Consider the following 20779-nt stretch of genomic DNA (forward strand, 5'->3'; position numbering starts at 1 on the left):
GTAGTTTCCTTAAAAATAATTTTGTTTTATAATAATTTGTAGCTAGCAAAAATGTTATGAAAGTCATTTGAGGGTTTTCTATAAGTTTTTCTCCCAGATTCACCAATTGCTAACATTTGACACATTTGCTTTTTAGACTCTTTGTCTGTCTGTCTGTCTCTATACAAGGCCATCGGAGAGTGACATTACCCCTACATGCTTCATTGTCTAACTCCTAGCAGGACATTTCTCCTGCATAGTGCAGCACAGGGATCAAAATCAGGAAACTCAGCATCCATACCATACTCTCATTTACAGTCCTTAATCAGATCTTGCATTTGTTCCAAAAATGTCCTGTGTGGATTTCTTCTCCTTCCCGTTCCAGGAACCCATCCAGTTTCGCCTGTTGCATTTTTCATTCTCTCTCCCTGGCTGCCCTGCTCGGCCCAGCTCTGCAGCTTTCTTTGATGGCAGTGATGTTTTTGCAAAGAACAAGCCAGCTTAGGCCAGGGACGGTCGCCTGCCTCTTGATTTGTGTTTGTCTGATGTTGCCTCAAAATTGGATTCACAGCATGCATTTGAACAAGAATTAACAGGTTTTTTTAAAAAAAGACTTATTTATTTATTTATTTGAAAGTCAAAATTACAGAGAGAGAGGGAGAGACAGTGAAAGACAGTGAGAGAGAGAGAGAGAGAAAAGATCTTCCACCCACTGGCTCACTCCCTAAATGGCCGAAATGTCCAGGACTTGGCCATGCTGGAGCCAGGAGCTTCCTCCTGGTCTCCCATGTGGGTGCAGGGGCCCAAGGACTTGGGTCATCTTCTACTGCTTTCCCAGGTCATAGCAGAGAGTTGGATTGGAAGTGGAGCAGCTGGGACTAGAACCACCGCCTATATGGGATGTTAGCATTGCAGATGGTGGCTTAATCCATTGTGCCACAGTGCCAGCCCCTGAATTAAAACATTTTAAAGAATGCCAATGAGACAGATTCTGGTTGGCTGAAGTTTGAAAAGTTGTAAGTTAATCAAATTGAGAAAATTTTAAATTTTAATAAAAAAAGTTTGATTTTTTTTTTTTTTTGACAGAGTGGACAGTGAGAGAGAGAGAGAGAGACAAAGGTCTTCCTTTTGCAATTGGTTCACCCCGCAATGGCTGCTGCGGCCAGTGGGCTGCGGCCGGCGCACCGCACTGATCCGAAGCCAGGAGCCAGGTGCTTCTCCTGGTCTCCCATGGAGTGCAGGGCCCAAGGATTTGGGCCATCCTCCACTGCACTCCCTGGCCACAGCAGAGAGCTGGCCTGGAAGAGGAGCTACCGGGACAGAATCTGGCACCCCGGGACTAGAACCCGGAGTGCTGGTGCCGCAGGCGGAGGATTAGCCTATTGAGCCGCGGCGCCAGCCAAAAAGTTTGATTTTTAACAGTTGACCTAAAAGCTCTGATAATAAATTAGAAACTCCCATGTTAGGAAACATGGCTCCCACAGAGACAGAGCTCCCATCCCCTGGTTCCCTCTTCAAAGCCTCAGAAGAGCTGGGGGCTGTGGAGCCAGCAGCCAGCTCGGTCCAGGTCTCCCACGTGGGTGGCCGGATCTCATCTTTGCTGCCTCCCAGGGTCAGAGCTGGGCAGCTGGAGCCGGAGGTCAGACCCTGGAACTCCTGTGTGTGACGTGGACATCCCAAACAGTGTTCACACCCCCAGACCAGACACCTGCCCCCTGCTGGCAGCCTTTAAATAACGGCTTCTGACATGTTGGATCATAGTTTAAGGTGTATCTGAAACAGTGCACCAATTGCATTAACTTTTAAAAAAGCATTTACTTGAAAAGCAGAGTTACAGATAGCGAGACAGACAGACAGACAGATCTTGCATCTGCTGGTCCATTCCCCAATAGCTGAAACAGCCAGGAATCAGAAGTGGAGCAGCCGGGACTCAAACAGCTCAGCCCGCTGTGCCGCCATGCTGGCCCTGCATCTCGGAACCCGGAGAAGCCTGTCCATCCTCCGCATTTGCAGGGGGGAGTGCTGCTTTCAAACCCCCCCCCCCCCGCTTGACGGGAGATCAGAGAGCAGCCGCAGCCCTGTGTGGGTTGTCATGTTTTAGTTGCAGGGCTGTCTTCCTGGGTTAATCACATTCGCCGGCACTGGAAATGAAATTGACAAGGAGAAGTGGAAGGCCAGCGGGCTTGGTTTTGTTGCCTGAGTGATGTGTGTGGGTCGGGCCAGGGGGAGCATCCAGTGAATGAGTTATTTCTCTCCACTGGCCTTCCCCCAACTGAGGTTTGTTCTCCAAGAAGGAGGTCTGCCTGGATTATCACAGGTGGCCAGGGAAATTGGATTTGCATTTTCAGAAGAGGAATTCCTGGGTCTTCATACCAGGAGTGCTTTCCCAGACTAACTCCAATCCAGGGCTAAGTGAACCGGGCAGATAATTAGCCTGAAAGAAAATGCAAACAGAGCGCCATTAGCACTCGTGCTGAGGCTTCTCTCCTGCTGTGGACATCTGGGCAGACTGACCTGGAGTCTTAAGTCAGGGTTTTGTTTTTTAAGATTTATTTTTTATTTGAAAGCAGAGTTGTAGCCAGGAGTGTGAGACCTATCAGGGTGCCCCACGTGGGTGGCAGGGGCCCGAGGACTTGGACCCTCCCCCCCCCCCCCAGCTGCTGTCCCAGGTGTCTTAGCAGCAAACTGGGTAGGAAGTGGAGCAGCCGGGGTTCATCTCAGGGCCGCCCGGCCGTGTTGTGGGCGATGGCTTAACCCGCTGTGCCACCTCTCTGGCCCCGAGTCCGAGGTCCGTGTACAAGGAGACACTCTCTCTCTTACCGTACTGCAGCTGCTCTGCGTCTGTGTGGTTAAAAAAATAAACCGACGTCCCCTGGTGCCTTTCTGCTGCCAGGTGTGTCTGAATGGGTGACCAGTGCTGTCCGCTCACCTTTCCCAGTTGTGCGGTCACCTCCAGATCTCACCTTCTCCAGTGTTCTGTTCAGAGTGCACTTGGGACCATCGTCTGGGGGTGCGGCGATGTGACTCGGTCTTGAGACCCAAGGCCACACTTGTTCTTCTCTTTGGGATTCTTGTGCTCAGGGGCAGATTAGCGTGGGAAGATGCATTGGTTGATGGGCTGCTGTTTAATTCCCTGGTTCGGGGCTCTGGGTACTGCCGATGTTTTCAAAGTTGACACCCTGTCCAGATGTGGGAAGACTCTAAGATGAGCTTTATGAGTTTTTAAAGAAGAGGATTACAGGAATAGCCTTTTTGGTGTGGCTAAAGCAAAACTACTGAGGTTGGGGGGGGGCGCTGTGGTGCAGTGGGTTAAGGCCGCTGCCTGCAGTGCCAGCATCCCATATAGGTGCTGGTTCTAGTCCCGGCTGCTGCTCTTCCAATCCAGCGCTATGCCAATGCCTAGGGAAAGCAGTAGAAGATGGCCCAAGTCCTTGGGCCCCTGCACCCGCGTGGGAGACCCGGAAGGAGCTACTGGCTCTTGACTTCCAGTCAGCTCAGCTCTGTCCGTTGTAGTCATTTGCAGAGTGAGCCCACGGATGGAAGGCCTCTCTCCCTAGCTCTCCCTCTCTCTGTAACTGGGAAGGGCCGTGGGTCAGGCCCTCAGCACGGAAGCCCCCCAGGCGCCCCCCATTCACATTCGGAGCCTCAGCATTTGTGAGTCTTACTTAAACATTTTGCCAAGTGCTTCATCAGCAGCCTCTGGCAGATGCAGTGACTGCAGGTTCACGAGGTTCAGTTTTTTTCTCTAAGTACTCAGTTTCACTTTATTAAAATCGTTGTAAACCGACTCACTTTTTAAGAAAACAACAGACTGCAAAATCTGCCTTGCAAATTGCACTGTGATCTTTTCCAAAAGGCCCTCCCACCCCCACCCCTAGGGTCTGTCTGCTTCTTGGTTTGTGGGCCCAGAGAAACCATTTATAATATTTATTTTAAAAGCCTCTGTTGGGTATAAACTTGTTACACTTAAACTTCAGCCTTTTTAAAGTCCTCGCTATTTTAAACAAAAGCCCCAGGAAGTGCTGGTGGTATTTATAATAACACTTCTGAACCCTCTGCCTGTTTGCACAAAAGCGGTCTTGTCTTGGACTGCAGGGAGAACACACAACTGTTATTTGAATATGAAAATTTCTGCTCCAAACCTCTGTACTCCGCTGGCTTTTAATGTGAACCCCAGGAAATGTACACACGAGCCGAGTTACAACTCATCACTGTCACAGTTAGATTAGAGTGTGAGTAAAGGGTAATGCATTAACCAGGGCTAGCGCCTGGAGGTTCTTGTTTGAGATCCACGAGCAATCCTGTCCTGCACGCACAATGAGAAATAGAAGTAGGGCTAGAGGTGTCCGGGGTCAGACGTAGCCCCCCAGTGCCCTGGAATTGATTTAAAAAAATTTTTTTTTTTTTGGGCAGGCTGTTCTGCAGTTTAACTGCGTTGTCACTCTCTTGTTTTGACTCGGGGGAAACATCTGGTTTCTCCGTGCAGTGTAGACAAACTGCACTTATCCGGAAGCTCTCACCCATGAAAGGCAGGGTTTGGGTTCTCCGGGTTTGCTTATGGAAGGCGTGGGGTCCTCTCTGCAGAAATAAACCGCTCTAGTCACTGGAAGGTTGTTCCCTGTTGTGAAGTGAGCCTGAGGCGTGGTTCACGCGGAGTGATGAAAGCCGAAAGGGACACATTTTTCCGAAGACATTCGATGACTTCCGGTGTCGTGGGCAGAGCGTTGTTCCACTCAACTCCTGCCAAGTCTCCCTCCCAGCTTCTGTGGCCTCTGTGAGTGTGCTTCACATCCTAGAGCCTGGACATGATGTGTGGGTACGTGTGTGTGGGTGCGTGCACATGCACGCTCAGGGGCCTGTGACGGCTTCAGGGTTAAGGACCCGGTTTTCCTGTGTACTTGTTAAAGGAGATTCCTGGACATTGTTTTTGTTTTTTAAATGCTTGTTTGTTTATCTTCATCTACTTGAAAGGCAGAGGAGTGTGATGTCAGAGGTCTTCCCTCCACTGGTTCACTCTCCAAAAGCCCCTAAAGCCAGTTAACTAGGCCAGGCTCAAGCCAGGAGCCGGGAACTCCATCCAGTCTGGGTGTGGGTGGCGGGGCCCAAGCACTTGAGTCATCACCTGCTGCCTCCCATTAGCAGGAAGCTGAACCCAAAGCAGAGTAGCGGACTGTTGAGCTGGCGGGAGAGGGAGTGACCAGGGAGGGCAGCTTACCCAGCTGTGCGCAACCCCGGCCCCGTCCAGGTCAGCTGCGTCATTTGCAGCCCAGTGCAAGCTGGAAGTGAGGCGTATTGTTCAGAAATCAGCAGTAGAGCTGTCACCCCAGCAGTGCACACCCCGACCCTGGCCCCACGTCCATCCTGGGCATGTAATGGGGAGATGAGACCCAAAACATGCCTGGGGGCTGGCTTGGGAAGGGGCTCAGTGGCACGCGTGCGAGCCGGGCAGGAGGTCAGCGCTGACCACTGTCCACATGCTGGCTGTTTGTCTCTCTCCTGCTACTTTGTCAGGGAAGACCAGACGACGCTCTACCCCATGGCTTTTCTGCGTCTTGACTTCCTTTTTCTCCTCACTTCTTGTAGGAGACTCAGAGCAGTGGGTGAGAGGTCAGAGGTCACGTTTAGGATGCTTTCCACTCTCTGCGAAGGTTTTTCATGCTGGGAGTCGGGCGCAGCTGCCGAGGGCTCCTCACTTCCAGTTTGGGCCCCTTTTCTCCGCCCTCCTTTCTCGTGCCTGCCTTCCCTACCAGTTTGTGAGGTCTTTAGACGGGAACATCTCGTCCAGGTCTCGACTCAGTCCTAGTGCCTGGCTAGGGGGAACTCACAGTAAGTGTAGGAATGTACATATCAGTGTGGTCCTCTGTTGGCGCTGTGGGGGTGGCTCCAGGACCACCCTGCCCCTCAATGGACGCCCGCGGCCCTTTCTACAATAGATGGCCAGGCACAGGTTTGCACAGGAGCTGTGCACATCCTCCCATTTAGATCAGATACTCTGCAGATCACTGGTAACGCTGCATGCACTGTCAGTAGTGAGCGTACCGTGCTGTGTATGGAATAGTTAGAGAACAGAGGATCTGTTCCTGTTCGGCGCAGGTGCATCTCCCCCCAGCTACTCTCAGTGGTGGACAGTGAGGACACAGAGCCCGTGGGTGTGGAAGGCCAGCTGGTTTTTTTTTTTTTTTTTTTGCCTTCTTTCTGTTATTTGAGGGGCCGGCGCTGCGGTGTAGCCACCACCTGCAGTGCCATCATCCTATATGGGCGCCGGCTCAAGTTCCGGCTGCTCTACTTCTGACCCAGCTTTCTGCTGTGGCCTGGGAGAGCAGTGGAGGATGGCCCAAGTCCTTGGGTCCCTGCACTGCATGGGAGACCTGGAGGAAGCTCCTGGCTCCTGGCTTCGGATCGGTGCAGCTCCAGCTGTTGTAGCCATCTGAGGAGTGAACCAGTGGATGGAAAACCTCTCTCTCTCTGCCTTTCAAATAAATAACTAACTAAATCTTTAAAAAAAGGATTTATGTATTTGAAAGGGAGTTACACACACACACACACACACACACACACACAGGTATATTCCATCTGCTTGTTCACTCCCCACGTGGCTGCAATGGCTGAGGCTGGGCCAGGCTGAAACCAGGAGCCAGAAGCTTCATCCGGATCTCGCATGCGGGCCATCTGCTGCTGCTATCTTGGGAGTCTTAGCTGGGAACTAGATAGGAAGAGGAGCAGCCAGTGCTTGAACCTGCGCCCATATGAGATTCCAGCATCCAGGTGGGCGACCTAACTGGCTGCACCACCACACCAACCCCAGGGCCTGGTTTCTTTTTCTTTTTTTTCTTGCTATGTTTTCTCCTTTTCATTCTTCTGATTTTGTCTTTTCTGAGTGATAACACACACACACACACACACATACACACGTGCACGCACACACACCATGTGCAACATGCTGCCAAAACTACATATTAAAAAAAACAAAACACTTATTTATTTATTTGAAGCACAGAGTTGCAGAGGGAGAGAGAATAGAGGTCTTCTATCTGCTGGTTCACTCCCCAGATGGCTGCAGTGGCTGGAGTGGGCCGACCTGGAGTCGGGAGCCTGGAGCCTGGAGCCTGGAGCTTTCTCCAGGTCTCCCATGTGGGTGCAGGGGCCCAAGGAATTGAGCCGTCCTCTGCTGCTTTCCCAGGCCATAGCAGAGAGCTGGATCAGAAGTGGAGCTCCCAGATCTCAAATAGGCGCCCACATGGGATGCCAGCACTGCAGGTGGCAGCTTTACCTGCTATGCCACAGTGCCAGCCCCCCAAACTACATAATTTTGATCACCCAAAAATGGCAATGTGGGGAAGAAAGCCCGTGTTTATGGAGAGCACCCAGTGTAGCTCACTGGGGTCTGGGAACCTGAGGGTCTCTGTTGGTTGGCTGAGACTCACACCCCAGACTGTAGAATGCTAATGAGTGACAGAGTGACCCCTGTCCTCCTCCTGACAGGGGACGAGAGACCTGGGGGCTGCCGGGTGGCAGGTACAGTCGGAGTGTTTGCGGGAAGGGTCGGCCTGCTGGGGTTACTTGGCAAGAGCTCTGCAAACAGCGTGGATTAAAGGGGGTTTGGTTGAGGCAGAGCAGATGGACCGAGAGGCAGGGTTCAGACGAACTGATCGTAAATCAGGACTCAGCTGCAGAGGGGCAAGGTCTGGGTCTGCTCTCTTAAACCTTTGAGCTGATTTAATTTGTTATTTTTTTTTCTTGCTGGAAAAGCAAGCTCGTGCTTACTGTAAACATCAAATGTGCAGAGCCGAGGGCTGTGAGTGCGAGAGAAGGGGGGCACGCCCACGTCCTGGGAAGAACCTCTTGGTGTGCAATCCTGACTTTCCCCCTGGTCCCACGGACACCCGTGTACACTGCAATTATTAAGCAGTAGGCGTTAAGACATCTGCCCTTCTTCGAGCGAGAGCTGAAGGGAAACGTGGTTCAGCACCTCGTGCAGATCTGAACACAGGTGTGCCCGTGCGGGTCAGGCCAGCGGCATAAATTTTCGTAGCAAAACCCCAAAACAACGTGTAAATTTATGTTTGGGAAAGTTCCCTGGTGCCGAGGGCCTCGCTGAATTTACGATCTTCCTGGCAGCAGCACCTTCATAAAGTCTCCAGGAAGAAGGGCCTGCGTGTGAGCACGTGGCCCGTGGCCCCTGGCAGTGGGTCAGGCAGTAGAAGAATCTGTCAGTCAGCCTCTTTCTACCTATTTCTAACCAGAGTGGGCTTCCAGCTCCCCAAGTTCTGCATCCCAGGATTCAACCAGCCTGAGCCTGAGAATGTTACATTGTTGCTGACACGCACTGTGTAGTTGGATCTAAGATGTTGATGGTTCCATAGCCTTTACCTGGTGTTAGGTATTACAAGTTATCTAGAGATGACTTTTAAAAGTATCCCCATAGATGCTTGGGTTATATGCAAATACTACATCGTGTTATTCCTAAGCCTTGGTGGAGTTTGCTATTGGCAGGGGGTTTCTGGAACCATGTCCCTGCAGGTGCCAAGAGACATGTCTCTAACTCTGGATTAGTGTGTGTTCTCCAGCCCTTCCGTAATACACTGACCAAAGCCGACTGCACGGCAGAGCTCCAGGCTAATGGGTCTCTCCAGCTTTTTGTGTTTCCCCAGCTCAGGCCACAGGATAGCATCTTAAAAAAAAAAAAAAAAAAAAAAAAAAAAAAGATTTATTTATTTATTTATGTATTTGAAAGGCAGAGTTACAGAGAGGTGTGGGGGGGTCCCCCGTCTGCTGGTTCACTCCCAAGCTGGCCTCTATGGCCAGAGCTGCACTGATCTGAAGCCAGGAGCCAGGAGCCTCCTCTGGGTCTCCCACGTGGGTACAGGGACCCAAGGACTCTGGCTACTTTTCACTGCCTTCCCATGCCGAAGCAGAGAGCTGGATTGGAAGTGCAGCAGCTGGGACTCAAACTGGCGCCCATATGGGATGCTGGCACTGAAGGCTTTACCCACTACACCACAGCGCTGTCCCCAGCATCATGTTTTATGATTAGAAAGCACTATTCAGGGCTGCGGGCTCACTTAAGAGGGCAAGACCCTGACACTGGGCGGGCAGAGACCCCGGCAGCCACTGAGGGGTGGTTCAGAGCCCCACTGTTTGCTGAGCACTTTCTTGAAGTCTGTTGTCTTGGCATACAGACTGTCATAATGACCAAGTTTGAGGAAACACAGAAGTTAGTTACAGTCAGACTCTGCAGAACATGTTAAAAGGGGGTTGTTTCAATAGACATCATTTGAATGCTTTGAAAAATCTCAGTGGTGGTGAATTAAACTCTACATGGCTTTGAATTATGTTAAATACGGTAAAATATGAGAAATTATAAAATACTGTGGCATTGGGCACAGAGATTATTTCCTTTCTAAATATATTATTATTTTTTTAAAATTTTTTTATTTTTTTTTATTTTTTGACAGGAAGAGTGGACAGTGAGAGAGAGAGACAGAGAGAAAGGTCTTCCTTTGCCGTTGGTTCACCCCCCAGTGGCTGTTGTGGCCAGTGCGCTGCGGCCGGTGCACCGCGCTGATCTGATGGCAGGAGCCATGTACTTATCCTGGTCTCCCATGGGGTGCAGGGCCCAAGCACTTGGGCCATCCTCCACTGTACTCCTGGGCCACAGCAGAGAGCTGGCCTGGAAGAGGGGCAACCGGGACAGAATCCGGCGCCCCGACCGGGACTAGAACCCGGTGTGCTGGCGCCACAGGCGGAGGATTAGCTATTATTTATATATATATTTATTTGAAAGGCAGAGGTTGGGGTGGGGGATAGCTTCCATCCTCTGGTTCACTCCCCATGTGGCTGCAGCAGCTGGGGCTGGGCCAGGCTGAAGCCAGAAGCTGGGAACTCCATCCGGGTCTCCCACACGGATGCAGGGGCCCAAGCACGTGGGCTGTCTTCTGCTGCTTCCCAGGTGCCTTAGCAGGGAGCTCGATCAGAAGTGGAGCAGCCAGGACTCAAACTGGCACTCCAGTGTGGGATGCTAGTGTCACAGGCGGCGGCCTCACCCACTGCACTGCAATGCCAGGCCCAGAGTATTTAAGTCTTTATAAAGCAGAGGAGACTGGTGGGTGAGGCTGGTGTTTGTGGACTGATGAATTCCCCTGAGAAGAGCAGCTCCTGTCTCCCTTCTCGCTCTTGCCCTGGGGGACACACTGATTGAGGGGCTCCTGTCCTGGCTGAGCGTTGGTAAGTCAGATGGGCCTCTTAGGAGACACCAGTGACCAGTAAATGTTGTTGGACTTTGCTACCTTGTATGAAAACCTGATCAGAATCAAGGCCCACTTCCCCCTGGACTTGCCCACAGGGTGCAGGATGGCCTGGGCCCCACTGGCCCTGCCACCTCGTCTCTTGCCGTTCCCTGTTTTCCATGTCATGCTTTGGGTCTGGAGGCCCCACGTGCGCAGTGCAGCCCTGGGGACACCACTTGCCCGAGCTCAGGCTGCCTTCGCCTTGGATCCCGGTGACCACAGTGCCCTTGGCCTGGCTCTCTCTGGCCTCAGCTCTCCGGCAGAGTTTTTGACATCCACTGCGCTGGTTCTCCAGCACCACTCGTTCATTATTTACTTCTCCCTCCCTCCACTAGAGTTTGAGTTCCCAGTATCCCCGGCCCGTCGGAGGCATCAGCAGATGTTACTTGACTGTTGAGTGAGCGAGCAAGTGCTGTCTGAGTGCTGGGTGCTGCTCCGGGTCCTACTCTGGAGGGCAGGTTCCCCTCCTGCCTGCTCCCTGAGCACCCCGCACCTGCCGTCACCCTGCACATGCGCTCTGGCACTCCCGGCGTCCGGCCGATGGCCTCTCTCACCAGAAGAGAAGGTCGGAGCCAAAGCCCGTGGGCCATGTTCAGCCCCGCCCATTGGGTTTTGTACAGCCTGAGAGCCAAGATGGCTTTTAGGTTTTCAGAGGTAAAAATGAACCGTACAAAAGATGATTCGCCTTTTGGGGCGAACACCTGTCAGCAGGCTGAGGACACTGCCTCTTGGCCGGGGCGGAGGGGACCTTAGCTTTCCTGTGTGAGCTCTTTAGGGGATGTGGGTTTTGACTCCAGGACTGGACTTTGACCTCTCCAAGGCCGCGGGCACCGTCTTTCACCCGAAGGACGCAGCACTCAGCCTTGTGTTTATTAGCGCTGAGCTCAGCTCGCCGATGTTTGTCCCTCACTCTGCACGTAGACGTGGGTGCCAGTGGCGCGGACCTGTTCCCGCTCTGAGACTTGCATCTGGCTTCTTCTGACGGTGACTGTGCAGATGAACCGAGGCCGCCGACAGCTGTGCAGTGCTTAGCACAGGGTCCGTGCCTGGTGTCAGCTTTTGTTGTGCGTCCGGATAGACAGCCGGCAAAAATCATGTAGTCTGACCACGATCGTATAAACCAAGCCGTATAGAGATTGTAAATGGTAGGGTAAATCTGTCATTTGGGGTTAGCCTCTTTTTTGGACGGGGGGAGGTAGTGGTTTTAGAAACGCTTCTAGGTCACGGTTTAGACGGACGCCGTTCTGAAGGGCGTGAGTCACCTCGGACCTGTTGCCTTGCAGGCACCGTGAAGGTGAAGAGCTCCAGCATCCAGGTGGGGGATCTCATCATCGTGGAGAAGGTGAGTGGCCGCCGCTGGCCGGCTGGGCTGCCCTGGGCGTGGGCAGACCAGAAGCCCTGGCTGTGCCGTCCTGGATCTGCATGTGGCATCTGTGTCTCCGGCGGGCGAACTGGTTGATGCCTTCTGGGATTCTGTCCAACAGCTGGCATGAGACACAGAGAAAAATATTCCTTCAAGGTTTATGTGTGTTGGTTAGCCAGGACTTCTGTGTATAAACACAAGTGCAAGCTTTGATTTCCTGGCCAATACGTTTATTGTTTTGGAAGTATAGAAAATTATCATAAAATTTTTCCTAAAAGCGTGCTTGCTACATATTCCAAAATATTTATCTCATTTATCCCTGAGTCATTTCAGCACTTAAACACTGTGCTTGCTGACCGTTTTATGGGGAACAGACTGTGAGAACAGTAACAAGGGCGGAAGCACCCTTTTTAAAATGGCAGTGTTAATGTGTTGGTTACTTCTGCAAACATCCATATCTCTTTGGGCAGGATGTGTTTAGAGGGTGTCGGATTTGAGGGGCAGTCCTGGAGAGCCTTAGAATAATATTTGATTAGAAAAGGATTATGTCCTCCCTTGTTTCTGTAGGAATTGAACTATGCTCTTTTAAAAGGATTAAATCCGAGAACTCAGAGTTGATTTGAGGTGAAGTGAAGCTGCTTGGGGTGGCAGCTCAGCGGAGCCTGGCGAGCCCGCCCCGGTGTGGCCAGGGCTCCGCGGCAGTCACACGTCCCACAGGGGCGCCCAGGGCTCCCCCTTTTCTGGGGATGACATTTGCTGCTGCTTCCTCCTTCACTTCCTTATTAACACCCCCGCCCCCGAAGCTGGGAGATAGGTAGAAGCAGAAGGCAGGAGCCCAGGAGGTCCACCTTGGAGTCTCCGCCACCCAGGGACCTGGAGGAGGGCCAGGCGGGGTGGGTTTGCAGCCCCCAGTCCTGGGGCTGGAATTTCAGGGTGGGATTTGCTACAAAAACTTGGAGCTCCCTTTGTGAGATAAGATTTCACCAGGGGATTAGCAGAGTAGCAGCCGTGTGCAAGATTTTTCAGATTCAAAACAAAATAAATCCCCAAGTCTGTCTTTGACAGGGGCAAAAACTTAAAAGTGCTGGTGGGTTTAGGCCCCTCCCCTCCCCAGCGTAGGGCCTAGGGCCAGGGTGGGGGGCGGAAACCCCCCGGGAGGGGGGGCCTGCCCAGTAACAGGCTTTCTTTTCATGACACAGAACCAGCGGGTCCCTGCTGACATGATCTTCCTGAGGACGTCCGAAAAAAACGGTAAACATCTGAGACCAATTTGGAAAAGAACCATTAACCTTTCTGTGGTAATTTGGCAAAATAATAATTTGGAAATGTCACAGAAGTAGATTTTATCGTTTTGGAGCCACGGAGGCGCATCAAAAGCATCTTTTTTAGTCCAGCGGTCTGAACGAAACGCCGTGGGTGCTCTCGGGTCAGCAGAGCCTGGTATGAACAAGCGGGGCTGGGGGACGCCTGCTGACGTCACCCACGCAGGCAGGCTTTGCTTCTCCTCCCCCTGGGGCTCAGCTGGGACGGCCGGAGGCGGAGCTGTGTGTAGCCAGAGCAGCACAGGGAGTCCGTCTTCTCAGGAGGCATGGGGAGAGGCGTGGGGAGATGGGCTGTCGGGACGGGGAGCAGGTGCGTGCCCTTTGTGCCCTCGGCTCACAGCAGGCACCGTGCCCGTGGCACCTGCCAGGCGGCTTATCATAGCCAGGGTCTGGGGAGTGACTGAGACCCTTCCCCCTGCAGTCACTGCCACCCTCTCCCGTGTGCTGTCTGGGCTCATAACCTCCTCACTTAGGATTTTCTGTGAGGAAGCGAGACCGGTTTTTCTTCCTATCAGCCCAATCTGAGATTCTGGACATCTCAACAGTTTGCATTCCTGTTCCTTTGAGGTCGCCGTGACCTGTTTTATTGTGCATCAGATAAAAGTGCCAGTGCAGTTTTATATGACTGATACGTCAAGTCCTCAGGAGAGGGGGTCGAAGGTCTGAGGTTCAAAGTCATCTTCTAAAAACCACAATTTTGCCTTCACATTGGCTCTTGTGTCCCGTGCAGAAAGAACTGAGCACTGTGGGTTAAGGCCCCGATGCACCACCCACGTCTCCACCAAAAACACGCATCTGGGTGCTCCGTCTCAGTAGCAGTGCCGGTGAATTGGATAAGTTTTCCATCTGCAGCTGACTGTGTGGACTTGTATGTCAGACTGTGTCATGATCCGTAGAACATACCAGCCCATACAGTCATGCTCTTATCCAAATTGCTCGGGACCAACAGTGTTTTAAATTTTGGATTTTTTCATATTTTTGGACTGCTGGGGGTGGGGCCCACTCTGTGGAAGCCGTTCGTGTTTCGCGTATACCTGTGCTCTTAGCAGGAAGGGGATTTTATGCGATGTTGAACCAGTGAACTTCTGCGATCTTTAACCACGTTGTGCATGGACGTCTTCCCGCTCGTGGTGTCACCAGTGCTCGGGAAGCCCGAGACCGAGCAGCATTCGGATTCTGGCTTCCAGCATGAGCCGTGCTCCTCAGTCATCACAGCAGACGCTGCCCTGGCCACTGTGCCCGGCTTCGCCTTGAGGGCACAAAGCTAGTAGTGGCAGAGCCCCGACTTGAACCCAGGTGGCCCGGTTCCTGAGGAGGTGCCCGATGGCCTGGAAGGCTGGGCTCTGCGTGCTGACTGCCCTCTGTCACCCTCCCAATCCTCCCAGGCAGCTTGTCCAGACGAGGATGCGCTGTGGCTTAGCAGGAGGTCACGTCCACCATTTGGACTCAGGCGTTTGCGGCCCAGAGCTCATGGAGCAAGGGGAAGCAGGTGTTTATTTTCCATCTTGGGTGCTGGCCGCTGCTCGGCTCTCTTCGCAGAGCGAGGGTTGCCCAGCGTGGCCAAGGTGGAGGTCCTGAATCACAGGTGACCAGATGGCTCCTGGCTTCCTCCCACAGGGTCTTGCTTCTTGCGGACTGACCAGCTGGACGGAGAGACGGACTGGAAGCTGCGGCTCCCCGTGGCCGGCACGCAGAGGCTCCCCACTGCCGCCGTGAGTAGCTGTCCAGGCTGCAGCCGCGGGCGCCTGGTCGGAGCAGGGCTCTCCGGCTCAGGTGTGCTGTGCCGGGTGCGCAGGGCGGCTGCTGGGGCCTGCAGGGGCCTGGGGCGGGTGTCCGCTCCCGCTCCCATGGCCGTGCCCTAGGCAGACCCTGCCTGCAGGGAACCAGCTCTTTGCAAAGGCAGCTTGAATGAGTTAAGGACCTGGACTTGGTAGCTGGCCAGTTTGGGCAAGGTGAGCCCCGAGCGTCCGGCGGCCTCTCATCCCCTGGGAGTGTGTCCCGCAGCTGTTCTCCGTGTGCTCTGCTGTCTCTCCAAGCTCTGGGCCGCCCCGCTGCCCTCAGCTCCCCGGCCCCACGCCAAGGGAGCTTCTGCTTTGGGCGTTTGCCCTGGCTGGTTCCTCCACTAGGAGCCCGCTGCTGGCCGCTGTGGCCGGGCCGGGCAGCACAGCGTGTCCCTGAGCGTTTGTGCACAAGGCACCTTGGCAGAGCTGCGTTTTCGTGCCGTTCTCCCGAAGCAGGGGCCCTGCGAGCAGGCCCTGCCGTGCGTAGGCTGGGCCGAGGGTAGCATAAGCGCCCAGAGAGCGGCCTGTCCCACCTGCGGTCTGGAAGGATCCGGACGCTCTGACGCTGCCCGTGTCTGCTGTGTCGATGCTGTCTGCCAGGACGGTGCAGGCGGGCGGAGCCGCCCTCTCCTCACGGAGCTCCCCTGGCAGCGCGGCCAGCACACGCCTCTTTCACGGCCGATCAAAAGCGAGACGGCACCGTAGCCCTGGTTAATCTTTAACCAGGAATTCTGGGGCAGCAGGTTTCTAACCCCAGCCTGGGAGCATTTAGAGCACCGTGGTGCCCGAGAGTGAGATGGAGCTAATCCATCCACCTGGCCTGATTTTCCCTGGGGGACATGAGTTGCTTCCTCGTAAGAGGTCTCCAAAGAAAGCCTCAGAGTGACTTGAAGAACTGCATTCTAGAGTCTGGAAGAGCCTGGAAGTGGAGACGGCAGCACACGCCACGGCACAGGGTCGGGTGTCTCGGTGCCCTTGGAAGTGTCGCCTGGTTTAATACACATTCCCTTTGCCCCTTGTCTGGTCCAGGGCTTTGTGGGCCTGTGGGGTCTGAGCAGGCGGTAGCATCGTAACCAGAATTTAGGTGAAAGTAATTATGTGAAGAGATTACCTGAGTAATATAGAGATATCTAGTTGGCCAAAAAAAAGATGCAAGGGTGGACGTTTGGTGCAGGGGTTAAACTACCTGGTGAGACACCTGCACCCCATCACAGTGCTTGAGTCTGATTCCAGCTTCCTGCTGAGCACACCCTGGGAGGCAGCAGCTGATGGCTCAAATAATTCCGTCCAACTTCCTGCGAGTACACCTGGTCGGCAGTGGGTGATGGCCCAAGCACTCGGGCCCCTGCCACACACATGGGAGACCCAGGTGGAGTTCCTGGCACCCAGCTTTAGCCTGGACCAACCCTGGCTGCTGTGGGCATTTGGGGAGTGAACTAGCAGATGAGAGATCTCGATTCTCTTTCTCTCTGCCTTTTAAATTAGGTCAAAATTAAAAATTAAAAATCAATCCTATGGAAAGCTATGGGAGGAAAAGCAAAATGTCACTCACGGCTTCTGCCCCAGTTCTTGTCTTCCTCCCAGAGGGGATCAGGCAGAACCGCTGTGGGCTTTCCAGATCCTTCTCTGTCGGACACACAGCTGCAGGCCTGTCTGTGGCTGGTGATCCCACGTAATTGGGATCAGAGTGTTTGTTGTTCTCAGCTTTTCGCCTCAGTGTTGTCTTTAGGCTTCTGCTTATCAACACACAGACCACAGTGCAAACACGCATGCGTGTGGCACCTCCTGGCTGGTGGTCAGTGCAGAGGCTGCCTGGGTCGGGGGGAGGCCAGGAGCACCTCCTCCACTGTAGACCCCTGTTTCCAGGTCAGGATGTTGGTCCAGGTTTGCTTGAATCCTTATTTCTTTCTTTCTCTCTCTCTCTCTCTTTTTTTTTTTTTTTTTTAAAGATTCATTTATTTATGTGAAAGAGTTACACAGAGAGAGGGAGCAGAGAGAGAGAGAGAGAGGTCCTCCATCTGCTGGGTCACTCCCCAGATGGCTGCAGTGGCTGGGGTGTGCTAGGCCGAAGCCAGGAGCCAGGAGCTTCTTCCAGTCTCCCACGTGGGTGGCAGGAGCCCGGTCACTTGGGGCGTCTTCTGCTGCTTTCCTAGGCCATCAGCAGGGAGCTGGATCAGAAGTGAAACAGCCGGGACTCGAACCGATGCCCGTATGTGGCGCCGGTGTTACAGGCAGTGGCTTTATCCACTTTGCCCCTGGTTGGTTGTGAAACCCAGAGGGCCAGGTTTTCATGGACCGCGTAAATGTCGGTCGTTTGGTGAAGTTGGAAAGCTCGGCCCATCCTTGCTTCCACCTGCGTCGTGTTCATAGATGTGAGGGTGCCCCCACCCCTTCATCTTCACGGGTAGTTCCCCGTTTATCTGGCACCTGTAATCAGGCGTCAGGTGCAGAAGTGAGACTTGCCTAGTGAGGGAGTCCCGGCTTCCCTCTGAAGGTCAGGTGAATGGGGTGAGCAGGATCTTCTCATGCGGTGAGGACCTTTCTTCTGCCAAGGGCCACTTGGATATTTGTAACATCATTCGTGGGCCGTACGTAATGGTCCACCGACAAATGAGCCTGCTCCGGCTTCACTGAATTTGGGGTCCCCTGCCCCTGCAGCTGAGTGGGGGCCTGGGATGAGCTGGAGCAGGCTGCAGGGGGACCTGTGGCTTTTCGCTCAACACCGTCCTTAGGGCCAGGATGTCTCTGTCCCCTGTCCTGCCCTCTAGCTTGTCCTCAGGATCAGTAGTGCTGGTTTTGCACGAATTGTGTTAAAACGCACAGGAAGTATGAAGAATGGAGAGAGGGAGGGGAGCAGATACCTGGTGCTGGCAGAGCTGGGCACGGGGACAGCAGGCGTGACCTCCGGCCCCTGGTCAGACATGTCCTGTGACATGTCTTGCTGTGGCAGGTGTGGGGCCAGGCCTCCCGTATTGCCTCTCGGACCTGTTCTGCTCCCCTAACCCATGGTGAACACTGAAGGAGACTGAGGCCAGGGGGCTAGCAGTTCTTCCAAACTCAGGTTGCTGGTTTGTGGGGCTGGGGTCTACCCTCGGTCTGTGTGTACAGAGCCTTATCTGTGACCAGCAGGTGAATGGTCAGGGGTCGGTACTCCAGAGCCCTCCTAGCGAATCCCTTTCCTGTTAGGGAGCAGAAGCCGTGGAGAAACGGCAGCGTCTCGTCAGTCCCTGTCATGCAGGAGGGAGCTTGAGTGTGTGCGCTCCGGCTCCCTCTGTGGATGCCTGGAGCCGAGGACAGTACCCAGTCCTGAACAGCAACAGCCGTGCCCACAGTAAGGTGGAACTTAGGAATTAAGTACACTGAGAGATTAACATTAATTAATTAACATAATTAATAATAGAGTGTTTATTTTTTGAGCTTGGGTAGCTGAAATCACAGATGAGGGGATGACGATATAGAGGAAAAATAATAACATTTTATTTTTGAAAGGCAGAGAGAGAGAGACAGAGAGAGAGAGAGAGAGAGATAGATGGATGTCTTCCATTTAATGGTCCACTTCTCCAAATGCCCACAACAGCCAGGGCTGGGTCAGGCCAAAGCCAGGAGCCAGGAAATCCATCTGGGTCTCCCATGTGAGAGGCAGGTGTGTTAGTAGGAAGCTCGAGCATGGGCAGAGTAGCTGGGACTGGAACCTGCACTTGGATGTGGGATGCCAGTGTCACAAATGGCAACTTAACCTGCTGTGCCATATGTTGGCCCCTTATCATTATTATTATTTAAAGATTTATTTTGTAAGTCAGAGTTACAAAAGAGAGAGAGAGAGATAGAATGATTTTTTTTTTTAATTTTTTTGACAGGCAGAGTGGACAGTGAGAGAGAGAGAGAAAGGTCTTCCTTTTGCCATTGGTTCACTCTCCAATTGCCGCCGTGGCCAGTGTGCTGCGGCCAGCGCACCACGCCTATCCGAAGGCAGGAGCCAGGAGCCAGGTGCTTCTCCTGGTCTCCCATGGGGTTTAGGGCCCAAGCACTTGGACCATCCTCCACTATTTGAAAGAGTTGCATAGAGAGAGAAGGAGAGGCAGAGAGAGAGAGAGAGGTCTTCCATCCAATGGCTCACTCTCCAATTGGCTGCAATGGCCAGAGCTGTGCCAGTCTGAAGCCAGGAGCTAGGAGCTTCCTCCGGGTCTCCCATGCAGGTGCAGGGGCCCAAGGACTTGGGCCATCTTCGATCTCTGCTTTACCCAGGCCACCATCAGGGAGCTAGACTGGAAGTGGGGCAGACAGGACGTGAACTGGTGCCCATATGGGATGCCAATTTTGCAGATGGTGGCTTTACTCACTATGGCAGCCACTATTATTATTATTATTTAAAGATTTTATTTATTTTTCTGAGAGGTAGAGTTACAGAGAGAGGGCGAGACAGAGACAAAGATCTTCATCTGCTGGTTCACTCCCCAAATGGCTGCAGCGGCCAGAGCTGGGCCGATCCAAAGCCAGGAGCCAGGAGCTTCTTCTGGGTCTCCTACGTGGGTGCAGGGGCCCAAGCACTTGGTCCATCTTCTGCAGCTTTCCCATGCCATAGCAGAGAGCTGGATCGGAAGAGGAGCAGCCATGGCACAAATTGGCGCCCATGTGGGATGCCGGCACCGCAGGTGGCTTAGCCCGCTGTGCCACAGGGCCGGCCCCTGTTATTTCTGTAGCAGCCATCTCAACAGGTGTGAGGCCTCTCGTTCCTTTTCCGCTCCTCCCAAAGCTCAGAAGCCCCATTCAAGGAGGCTAAGAGCTAAGAGCTAAGAGGCTAAGAGCTAAGAGGCCACGGGAGCCGGAGCTCAGCCGACCCTGGACTGGGTGTTCCAGCTGCGGCCTGGGCTGAGGCTGGAGAATGCTGTGTGCCCTCAGAGGAGCGGGTCCCTCTTTGCAGCCTCAGGGTGTCTCGCCATGGTCTCAGCATCTCCGAAACTCACCTGACGGTGGATTTTGCTCTTCTTTCTGCCTGCTGGGTGATTTTGAGAGCCTGTTCGCTGTGTGTGGGAAGCACAGCTCTCTCCTTTTCTCTCTGCCATCACGAGATGACTGATCTCCCCGCTTTGCACTCACCCAACTTGAGCGCCCTCTAGATGGGGCCCAGAGCCCGGCCACGCGCAGTTACAGCTGCTTCTGCTCACGCACAGTGGGCGCCTCCTGAGACCTTGACCCCCAACTGACTGTTGTTTTTTATCTCCACACTGTCCCCTGTGTGGGACAGGACCTTCTTCAGGTCCGATCGTACGTGTATGCGGAGGAGCCAAACATTGACATTCACCACTTTGTGGGGACGTTCACCAGGGTAAGTGGCAGGAAGGGCCTGGGGGTGGGGCGTGGCCAAGGCGGGGTTTCCAGCCAGGTGGGCTGAGGGTTGGGGGGAGGCGGAAGCCCACCGTGACAGCCGCCCCTTGATCAGGCCAGCACACCTGCCTTCCTTCTGGTCTCGAACCCAGAGCCCGTGCTGTCATTCTGCAGGTGGTCCCTCCTGCCTCCTGCAGGGCTTCTGTTCCGCTGACCTGTCTGGCAGTTTTGAAGCCACTTCCAGGCCTTTCAGCCTAGATGCTACATTTGGGTTTATTTCCCCAGCATGGGACTATTGAGTTGTTTGCATCCGTGTTCTCACTCCTGAAGCCCCGGGACTCGCCAGCGGAGCGCCACATTTCAGTTCTTACCCCTTGACGCATCTTCGCGGTGTTGAACACCTGCCCTGGTTTGAGCCCGAGCATCTCTGTGGGCCCGGGGAGCTCCGAGGCGGGAGGCGGGCTCGGCTGTGGCTTCCAGACGAGCACGCGGTCTGATCCAGTGCACCCCTCGGCGTCCCGTCCTGAGACGAGCAAGCTAGAAACAGCTCAGACGGCCCCCGGATCCACGGGTTGTGCCTCTGAGGCGTCCGCCGGCCGCACGTCGGAAGAGTCTTAAAAAGCCACGTCGGTGCTGAACACGTGTGGACTTTTCCTCGCTGTCTTCCCTAAAGGAAGACAGTGCTTACAGCAGGTGTTGGGAGTCGCTGAGAGACGATTTAAA

The 20779-nt window shown here is 53.7% G+C and overlaps 1 protein-coding gene across 2 annotated transcripts in view; it reads left to right on the forward strand.

Moving 5' to 3' along the window:
• Positions 1-20779, forward strand: part of ATP9A (ATPase phospholipid transporting 9A) — a 134421-nt gene that overhangs the window by 44785 nt on the left and 68857 nt on the right. For both annotated transcript variants that reach the window (XM_070051684.2, XM_070051688.2), the window contains exons 5-8: positions 11549-11607; positions 12828-12879; positions 14568-14662; positions 19977-20057. In XM_070051684.2, the coding sequence (XP_069907785.1) occupies positions 11549-11607; positions 12828-12879; positions 14568-14662; positions 19977-20057 (287 nt within the window). The remainder of the gene's footprint in view (positions 1-11548; positions 11608-12827; positions 12880-14567; positions 14663-19976; positions 20058-20779) is intronic.

This window comes from Oryctolagus cuniculus, chromosome 11 (genome assembly GCF_051225735.1).
Source record: "Oryctolagus cuniculus isolate XC-2025 breed Fujian yellow rabbit chromosome 11, ASM5122573v1, whole genome shotgun sequence".
NCBI lineage: Eukaryota > Metazoa > Chordata > Mammalia > Lagomorpha > Leporidae > Oryctolagus > Oryctolagus cuniculus.